This window comes from Lithobates pipiens, unplaced genomic scaffold (assembly GCF_037356315.1).
Source record: "Lithobates pipiens isolate NorthernLeopardFrog02 unplaced genomic scaffold, aLitPip1_a1.2 Scaffold_19, whole genome shotgun sequence".
Classification (NCBI taxonomy): domain Eukaryota; kingdom Metazoa; phylum Chordata; class Amphibia; order Anura; family Ranidae; genus Lithobates; species Lithobates pipiens.
Genome location: NW_027507764.1, coordinates 468,716,199 through 468,726,256, shown reverse-complemented (window position 1 = coordinate 468,726,256; position 10,058 = coordinate 468,716,199). Strand labels below are relative to the sequence as shown.

Sequence of the window (10,058 nt, the reverse complement as noted above, 5' to 3'; positions counted from 1 at the left end):
TACAGTTATGAAGACTTGTGTTTAGATATGTAACCCATACTACGGTATACACATAAATGTTCAGCAATGTATCACAGGCTATGGCTGCAAGCATTGTGTCATTACAGTGGTGTGTACACATTCCTGAAGGCTGGGACTTGTGTCCGCACAGAATCTGGGGAAGTCCATGTTGCTAGCATGGACAAGTGTGAGGGTTTTCCAGTAACAAATATGGCGCGGCAGACACGTTGCGTCGGTGGTCACGGGAAGCCTTTCAGGGCGAAGCTCCTCCCCGGACTGCTGACGTGGTGAGAGCAGTGAGTGTGTACGGCGTCATCCCAGGCGGAGGAGGAGGCAGAGCTCCGTCTGTGCCCTGCTGAGTGCGAGAGACAGGCGCCATCCGTCATCATGGGCATCCGCAAGAAGAGCAGCAAGACCCCGCCGGTGCTGAGCCATGAGTTCATCATCCAGAACCATGCCGACATCGTCTCCTGCCTGGCCATGCTCTTCCTGCTCGGGCTCATGTTCGAGGTGAGAGAGGGGCCTGGGAGGTAAACATATGGGGGAGCATGTCCTGTACCCACAGGGTTGCCAGTCTGGGGGTCCCCGTACCCAGAAGGACTGCCAGTCTGAGGGGGGCCCCTGCACCCAGGTGTACTGCCAATCTGAGGGGGCCCCCTGTACCCAGGTGTACTGCCAGTCTGAGGGGGGCCCCTGTACCCAGGTGTACTGCCAGTCTGAGGGGGGGCCATGTACCCAGGAGTACTGCCAGTCTGAGGGGGGCCCCTGTACCCAGGAGTACTGCCAGTCTGAGGGGGGGCCATGTACCCAGGAGTACTGCCAGTCTGAGGGGGCCCCCGTACCCAGGAGTACTGCCAGTCTGAGGGGGCCCCCGTACCCAGGAGTACTGCCAGTCTTGGGGGGAGCCCCCGTACCCAGCAGTACTGCCAGTCTTGGGGGGAGCCCCCGTACCCAGCAGTACTGCCAGTCTTGGGGGGAGCCCCCGTACCCAGCAGTACTGCCAGTCTTGGGGGGAGCCCCCGTACCCAGCAGTACTGCCAGTCTTGGGGGGAGCCCCCGTACCCAGCAGTACTGCCAGTCTTGGGGGGAGCCCCCGTACCCAGCAGTACTGCCAGTCTTGGGGGGAGCCCCCGTACCCAGCAGTACTGCCAGTCTTGGGGGGAGCCCCCGTACCCAGCAGTACTGCCAGTCTTGGGGGGAGCCCCCGTACCCAGCAGTACTGCCAGTCTTGGGGGGAGCGGCACGTACCCAGGAGTACTGCCAGTCTTGGGGAGCGGCACGTACCCAGGAGTACTGCCAGTCTGGGGGGGGGGGCACATACCCAGGAGTACTGCCAGACATAGGACAGTCTGCGGTGCCCCATACCCGGGTCTACTGCTAGGCAGGGGGTCCCTATTCCCAGGCATACTGACAGTCTGGGGGGGGGGGCCCTCATACCCCGGAGTGCTGCCAGTTTGTTGGACCTCATAACTCGTATCATTCTGTTGGACATCATACCCTGGTATACTGCCAGTCTAGGGTGCCCCATACGCAGGTGTACTGTCAAGGAAATGGGGGGGGGGGGGACAATACTCAAGAGTACTGCCAGCCTAGGGGGTCCTATACCCTCGCCTGTACTGAATATTATTATACAGGATTTATATAGCACCAACAGTTTACTCAGCCCTTTACAGCATAAGGAATTCTGCCAGCCTGGGGTGCCCCTATGTATGGTCATATTGTCCCACAATGCCAGCTGTTGGCAGTTTGTACTAATAGGCAGCACCATGGCTACTTGAAGCCCTCAAGTTGTAGATGTCATTTCGTCTGATATCAGTGACAACTGATTGTCAGCGGTGTGAGTGGCCGGTCACTCCGGATCAGTCAGCACACTAAGGAGGATGCTGCTCTCTAGTTTCCCTGTAAGCTGTCAGTTGCTGGTGCTTCCTATATAGTATATACCAGGGATATGCAATTAGTGGACCTCCCAGCTGTTGCAAAACTACAAGTCCCATCATGCCTCTGCCTCTGGGTGTCATGTTTGTGGCTATCAGAGTCTTGCTATGCCTCATGGGACTTGTAGTTCTGCAACAGCTGGAGGTCTGCTAATTGCTTATCCCTGGTATATACCATTGTCTTTTCACACTGATGAGGCATCCCTGGCTCTATCTGATGAGCTGTCTGTATGATATTTTCCACTGACACAGCTGGTTTGATCAGCATCAGCTGTAATATTTGCCAGTTGAATTGTTCTGGAGCTGCATTCGATCCTGGTCATGTAGTCGTTGGGTGATGTCTCCAGTTTTTGTCGGTTTGATCTTTTGCAGAGAAAACGTTGTGTGTGATTATTCAGAGCCCACACTTGTTTAAACTTTGAACACCTTGATTTGTGCACAGCCTGACTCATAGCACACCAGGCTGCCATATGCTGTGTTCAGCTCCAATCTTCTCTGCTTTGATTGGTTCTTACAAGTTTATTTTCCAATGCTACATAGATTACAGGATGTGATGTCTTTCTCCTGTATTCCTTCAACTCTTGGTAAACTTTTTGCTTTTCTAGCGGTAGAGTGCATGCTGCCATGCCCAGTCCTCCAGTGGTGTGCTATATCTGCCAGTCTTCTTGTAGGAGCGTGTAATGCTGTGTTGTCTCTGTGTCCTGCAATGCAATATGCCAGCTGAGCTCACACGTGTTATCCTACTCAAAACAGACACATTGCTTACGTGTTATTTCTCAGCCATCAGTCTCCAGTGTGTGAAGTGTGTGCACACCCCTTTATGTGCTACAGCTGGAATGTCTACTCTGTACAAAGAAGGCCTGCTTGTCTCTATTGAAAGGCACACTTCCCATTCGGTGATATGGGTACTTTTGGCTGTAAAGTTAAATATTATGGGATGTGATAAACATAGAAGAGAATTGCCATAATCGCTTTGGGCTCTTTAACAAAAAATATGATTTGACCATATAGGGCAAAGTAATAGGTTCATCTTAAAGTGGAACTAAAGTCAGCAAGCGCCTTCATTCCTGCGATGTAAGGTCAGCGAGATCCCTTGTTGGCACCAACAGCCTCGCTCCAGTGTTTTTTTTTTTTTTGATGCAGGGTCTTTGGCCACCTTTTATTAGCTAGCACAGGTAAATCCTGCCCATAGAAATACAATTTAAAAGAACCTGAATCCTTACCACTGAATTAACTAATGCATCATTATTAAGCAATGACTGAGTCGTCCATCAAACGGGATATCTCCTCAAAAAACAACCATTTACCATGAAAAATAAAATAATTTTGGGACAAAGAAATGTCACCAGAAAGGTAAATAAAGAGGGTCAACTACAGCATAATTGCAAAAAATAAGACTATTGATGAAACATTAGCTGGCTGGAGGTTGGCACATGTGCGCGCATCACACTTATTTCTGTATACTAAGTGGCTACATTCGGCCATCTAGCCAGTCTGGCTCCCAGCCTGACTCGCTTATTTACAGCACTAACAGGGGTCCCCATGTTCGGCTCCAGTATATTCCTTGGGCCGGCCGTTTTGTCTTTTGAGATGCAGGAAACACTTTTTCCATCCACTAGATGATAAAAAAAATCTAAATTTTGCCTACGAAATGTTCCTGATGCCCTCTTCTGCCCCGAGATAGCACCCCCACTGGCACATCTGCCCCGTGCTGTGTTTTTTGCTTGTAATTTTTAATGTTAATGAACAAAACTTTGAAAAAAACTTCCTCATCTACCGTTATATGAACTCCTCCTTTCTTTGCACCCTTGAAGAAGGAATAGAAGTTATCCTGAAACGCGTTGGGTGTAAAGAAGCTATAGCATATAAATGTGTTTTATGGTGATATACAACTGACTGTGTTCAGCTAATCATTGTTTCAGCTTTTTTTTTAATCATGTTTAATCTTTAAATACAATTTTTTTTCTATTATGGTATTATACTAGTACATGTTCAATATATATTAGTTGCCTTTAAAGTCCGTTTAGGGGATTCTCTCTTCTTCTTTTATTGATGAAACAGTCCACAGGCATTAAATTCTGATGAACTTAATGCCTGTGGACTGTTTCACCAATAAAGTCTCATAATTTTTTGCAATAATGCTGTAGTTCAGTGGTAATCAACCCTGTCCTCAGGGTCCACTAACAGGCCAGGTTTGCAAGATCACTGAAATACATCACAGGTGATATCATTTGCTGCTCAGTGATTGCAGTATTCTAGTCTGCATCTCCCCAAGGTAATATGTAAAACCTGGCCTGTTAGTGGACCCTGAGGACAGGGTTGATGGCCACCTCTCTAGTTGACCATCCTTTTTATTTACCTTTCTGGTGACATCTTTCTCCCAAAATTATTTTATTTTTTATGGAAAGCCTGCCCATATGCATACAAATTCATTCTGCCACCAAGGTGTGCCAGGAATGTACATTAAGGCTGGCCATACATGGTGCCAATTTCTTTCTTGCAACCACAGGTTGCTAGAAAGAAATTTGTTTGATTTCCCCTATCAACACAGGTAGTGCTGACAGGGGAATCAGCCATTGTCTTTTTCCCAGTGGGAGTTGGGAGCAGGCAGTGATTTTCGCTATTGCATTAATAGCTGATCATTGTAGAATATGATTGGTCATGTCATCATCACAGCTTTCTAGGCTCACATAAGACCATCATCTTAACACATCAAAAGTGTGCATCAAACTGCATGTATCTTGGTGTGTACATGGCTTTAGATTATTTTTGCTTTTATTATTTCAAGATTTATTCACATCACCTGCAATGGGGCTGTGATGCTGAATGCAATTCCAATGCAAAGTCAAGGAAAATGCCATGTTTTCAGTGGTGCCAGTTCATACCAATGTCCTGCGTTGGTGTGCTCGGATTTAAAAAAAAAAAAAGAGCCTATTGCAGCTTGCAATTACAACAAACTTACCTGCCCATTTGCAAACTGAGTTGTGCTGATGCAGCTTAGGCCAGCCATACATGATGCAAAGCTCAGCTGGTTCTGCAGGAACTGGCTAAGCTTTGAACCGTTAATGAGCAGGCTGGTTGTACCCAAGCTGATCGGTCAATCAACTTGGTACATTTAGCCTGCCCATTAACGGATCGAAGCTTAATCAGTTCCTGCTGAACCAGCTGAGCTTTGCATCATGTATGGCTGGCCTAAGCTGCATCAGCACAACTCGGTTTGCAAATGGGCAGGTAGGTTTGTTGTAATATAAAAGAGTCAGAACCAGCCAGCCCGCTTGCAGTTTATTTTCCACTTTAATACTGCCACATATACCCCCTTGTTTTTTCACTCCCCACCTTTCTTTTCAGCTGCCTGGAGAAAGGAAGGGAAGCTCTGTGCAAGGCTGGCCATACATTATACGATTTTTCCTTTGAATTGACCAAAACCATATAATATGATGGGTTGTAAAGGCAGAAGGTTTTTTTTTTTTTTTTATCTTTTTGCATTCTATGGCACCATTGACTGCTGTCAATCAGTCAGCTAGCCAATCGGGGGAGAGGGGGGGTGGCCAGGCCGGGCTCAGTGTCTAAATGGACACGGGGATCTGTGACTCAGCACAGGTGCCCCCCATAGCAAGCTGTCTGTGGGGGCAATGAACAGGAGGGAGGGGCCAGGATCACAGAAGAGGGACACGAGAAGAGGAGGATCTGGGAAGATATCTGCAAATCCACTGCAACAGAGCAGGTAAGTATAACATGTTTGTTATTTTTATAGGAATCCTTTTAAACCTAAACACTTTCAATTTGTATGCAAGCAGGCAGTCCCTTACACTACATAGTTGGGGGTAAATCTAAAGGAAATTGCATAAGAAAAATGTATAATGTATGGCCTACTTTACACTACTGAGAGCTCACCAACCCCAATGTGCCAATGCTGTGCCAGTCTCCAAACACCTTGGCTATCGCACAAGGAAGAAGAATGAATTCTATGCCCCTCCATTTCCAGAAGTATCAGTTGCTTTCTTTACCCCCAGTGGCTTAATGGAGCAGCTGGGAGAGCAGAAAAATAAAAGAAAAGTTTGGGTTTAAAAAAAAATAAAAATAAAATAAAATATATATATATACTGGCCTAGGTGGATTTAGCATTGATCCAATGCTGCATCTGTCCCCCTCCACTTCTAAGACTGAGAACTGAGTGATCAAAGACTGCTGGTCTCTCAGTTCTCAGTCTTCATTGAGTAGAGACCCCCTTGATTGTCCATATACCGGCTCTCTGCTCTGCCCCTCCAGCGCTCACTGGATCGCTGGGCTGTGGAGGGGGCGGGAGCTAGTTGCTCAGTCTCCCAGTGGATCGCTGAGATGCTGATCCAGCTGCCGGTCCAGGCATCTGGGTGGATCCCAACTGTAAAGTCTGGATCTTCCTGAGCCTGGACTAGCTGAGTGACGTCCTCTGAAAACAGGTCACAGAAGTGCAAAACGAACTGCACTCCTGATGACTACAGGGGAAGTATAGCCAAAATAGCTTTGGCTATACTTCTCCTTTTAATGTGAACATGTAATTTCAGCCTGAGGTTAGTTTCACATGGTCACTGGATGGAGAAGAACATCTGATGCTTGTTCATTGTGGTGTCTGCGGGCATTCACAGGTGTGAGATTGCCACCCGATCAAGCAGAGAGCAGACAGTTGTGGTAACTTATCTCACATATGGGTCATTTTTAAGGCGCATGTACACATTAAATGACTGTTTCTGAATCCATCAATTAAGTTTTAATGTTTTTTGGCATCATTAGGCTCCATGCACACTTAGGCTCCATGCACACTGAAGCTGATAAACTGCAGTTATTGGCGTTTGGGCGTTTTTTGTAAAAGCCCATAAACTCCACTCTATGTTAGCCTATGTGTCCATGCACACATGGACGTTTTTCAGCTTTAATGAGCAGTGGAGTTTATGGGCTTTTTTCTGAACGCCAGAAATTTGCGTTCAAAGTGCCGTTTTTCAGTGGCAAAAAACGACAAACGCTCATTAACGCTCATTAACGCTCGTTCATTAGTGTTCGGCATTCTATTTTTCAATGCATTGTGGGATTTTTGGAGTGTCCTCTGTGTATTTTTATAAAAAACGCCCATTAACGCTAACGCTGTAAAACGCTCATTAACGCTCATTAACGCTAGTATAAAACGCTGTTAAAAGCAGGTTTTTCAACCAGCGTTTTCTGCCAGCAATCTGGCGTCCAGAAATAGCTTTTTTGAGCTTCAGTGTGCATGGAGCCTAAAGCTCAAAAAAGCTTTTTCTGGACGCCAGATTGCTGGCAGAAAACGCTGGTTGAAAAACTTGCTTTTAACAGCGTTTTGTACTAGTGTTTAAAATTATGAGTGTTTATTAGCGTTTATGGGCGTTTTCAATAAAAATACACAGAGGACACTCCAAACTCCCACAATGCATTGAAAAAATAGAATGCCAAACACTAATTAACGCGTGTTAATGAGCGTTTATAAGCGTTTATAAGCGTTTGACGTTTTTTGCCGGTGAAAAATGGCACTTTGAACGCGAACTTCTGGCGTTCAGATAAAAGCCTATAAACTCCACTGCTCATTAAAGCTAAAAAACGTCCATGTGTGCATGGACACATAGGCTAACATAGAGTGGAGTTTATGGGCTTTTACAAAATAGCCCAAACTCCAATAAACTGCAGTTTATCAGCTCCAGTGTGCATGGAGCCTTAGACGCAACAGCTGAGCTTGTTTGGAAACAACTCATTGCTTTTGTTTTCCCCCTGTGATCTCCACTTAGTATGTTCACTGCTCATGGGCCTTGGTGGCCAACTTAAAGAGGAGGTCCGCCCACCTCTGCAAAAATTAAAAGCCAGCAGCTACAAATACTACTGCTGCTGACTTTTAATAATAGAACACTTATCTGTCCTGGAGTCCAGCGATGTCGGCACCGCAACTGATGTTTCCATCAGGTGTCGAGTGCTGCCACCGCCATTGCGGATAAGGGAACCCAGCAGCGCAGTGTTACGGCTTCACTCTAGGTCCCTACCGCTCATGTGCGAGGGACTGCTGCGCTCTCCTACTAACTTACTAAATTACTAACATAATTCGCCGTGGCCCGGACTCCCGGAAGTGGGGACAGGATACAGGTACAATGCATATCCCCCATGCCCCCCCTCCCTGACGAAAAGGTGCCAAATGTGGCACTGGATGGGGGGGGGGGGGAGACAAATGAGCGGAAGTTCCACTTTTGGGTTGAACTCCGCTATAAATACCTAACAGCCGTCGGATAATGTCTGCATGTTAGACCACCAACTAATGTCTGAGGTTGCCTTTAGGCCGCATTCACACCTGAGCGTTTCAAAGTGCATTTTTACCACGATTTTGCCGCGATTTTGTTCAGGTCACCAACGGCAGAAAGATGCCTGTAATCTGCCCTGAAGAAGCTCGCATTCTTTTTTGAGCTTAGGTTGTTTTTCTGGCGTTTTGCTTCAGGTGACAAAACGCTCAGATGTGAACAGGCGTCATTGAAATGAATGGGATTTTGCTTGTTGGAGCATTTTTTTGGGTGTTTTAAGAGCGTTTTATGAGCTGAAAACGCTCAGATGTGAATGCAGCCTTAGTCGTACATGAGTGGATAAAATTTGCATATAATATTTAGTTATGAATTGGCGAGGGCCTAGATGTCTATACATTTGGTTGATCTAACAGATCATTATCACTGTGTGTGGGCAGCTATAGGCAAAACTATCAACTAATTAGAGGCAATGTAGGAAAATGTGAGTCATTGAAACCGTAAAATAGAACCTGGAGGTTTTTTACTTCTATAACAAGGCAGTACAGGACAATATGCTTACAATCAAACTACTTGTCCAGTGAGCTAACATATTGGCTTTGAGTCACATGGCGTATAACGGAGCTTCCACAGGAGCATCGTACAGGGATTTGTAGACGTTGGTTGTATGGGCTGGGTACATGCTGGGTACAGGCTGGGGGTGTTCTTGGGCAATCACCATCTGCACATTCCATGGTGATTGAATTCAGGTGTCTGTTCTACCTGTGTGACTGAGAGGTATGTTTCAGACTCTTGGTGGCTTGGATAAGCTACGAAAAGTCTTCAACATTACAGAACAAGTCTAGTTGAATAATACCAAGTTGCTATTAACTAGAGGCCTTTACTAGTCCTATATGCTTGTAAATGTAATGATTCCACACAAAATGATTTACTTTTCTGTCTGGAACCAATCCTGAGACCATCTGTCATATGGATGGTGCAAATGGCCCATTCTCTACACTAGTGTAGTCCTATGATGATCTGAGCTTTGGTAATGATAAATCAATATTGACCTAAATATTTTAAGCTATGGCCTGAAAGAGCAGTTTGGAGATTCAATCTTCCAGTTCACACATCTGTTGTGTAAAGTACATGTACCAGCCTGGCTGGAGCCATGGAAGATGGCACGTGTTTACCAGATTTGTCCACTGATCTGCGGCTTAGGCCTGGTTCACACATGTGCGGTGCCAATTGAAGCTCAGGTGTCCCTGCAAAGAGGAAAATCAGTTGTTCGGTGTTTCAGGCCAGTATTTTTTCCTGTTCACAACGGAATGCATCTGCGAATCGGATGCATTCTCATAGAAGATAACCTGCTTGCAACTCGCACCTCAATGCCCAGAAAACGTCCACGTTTTTGGGCAATGCGGAGTGCGACTGCAACGCACATATGTGAAGCAGCCTCATTCAAATGAACGTATTTTAAAACGTCATGCGAATTGGGTGTGGTGTAAGCGGTATCCAATTCGCATAGGCGTTAACCAGGCCTTACACCTAAAAGGGCCAAAGCTGAAATCACCATTTCATGGGGAAATATCTGTTCAGTTAGATTTTTTTATTTATTTTTTGTTTTATTTTTGGGCACGTTTAGTCACTGATATTCACCAAGTCCTTTTTCTTCAAATAACCAAAAATCCTCTTTTGCAGATGACCTTGTCATTTTTTTTTTTTTTTCAAGGTTATCAACTGTTTTATTTATAGTAATGCTGGCTCCTTATTTCACTATGACAAGTGTTGGAAATGTGTATTATGTTACATTTTTTTTGTCAGTGTGCTAATATTTGCTTGCCAAACCTTTTATATTTTGGAGGAGAATTTGATG

General features: G+C 45.7%; 1 protein-coding gene across 1 annotated transcript in view; it reads left to right on the top strand.

Annotated features, from left to right (window-relative positions):
- Window positions 1–279: 279 nt before the first annotated feature.
- The window catches only part of TRAM1 (translocation associated membrane protein 1), a 64,510-nt gene continuing 54,731 nt past the window's right edge, over window positions 280–10,058 (top strand). The window contains exon 1 of the mRNA XM_077492855.1: window positions 280–510. Coding sequence (XP_077348981.1) covers window positions 388–510 — 123 coding nt within the window. The 5' untranslated portion in view covers window positions 280–387. The remainder of the gene's footprint in view (window positions 511–10,058) is intronic.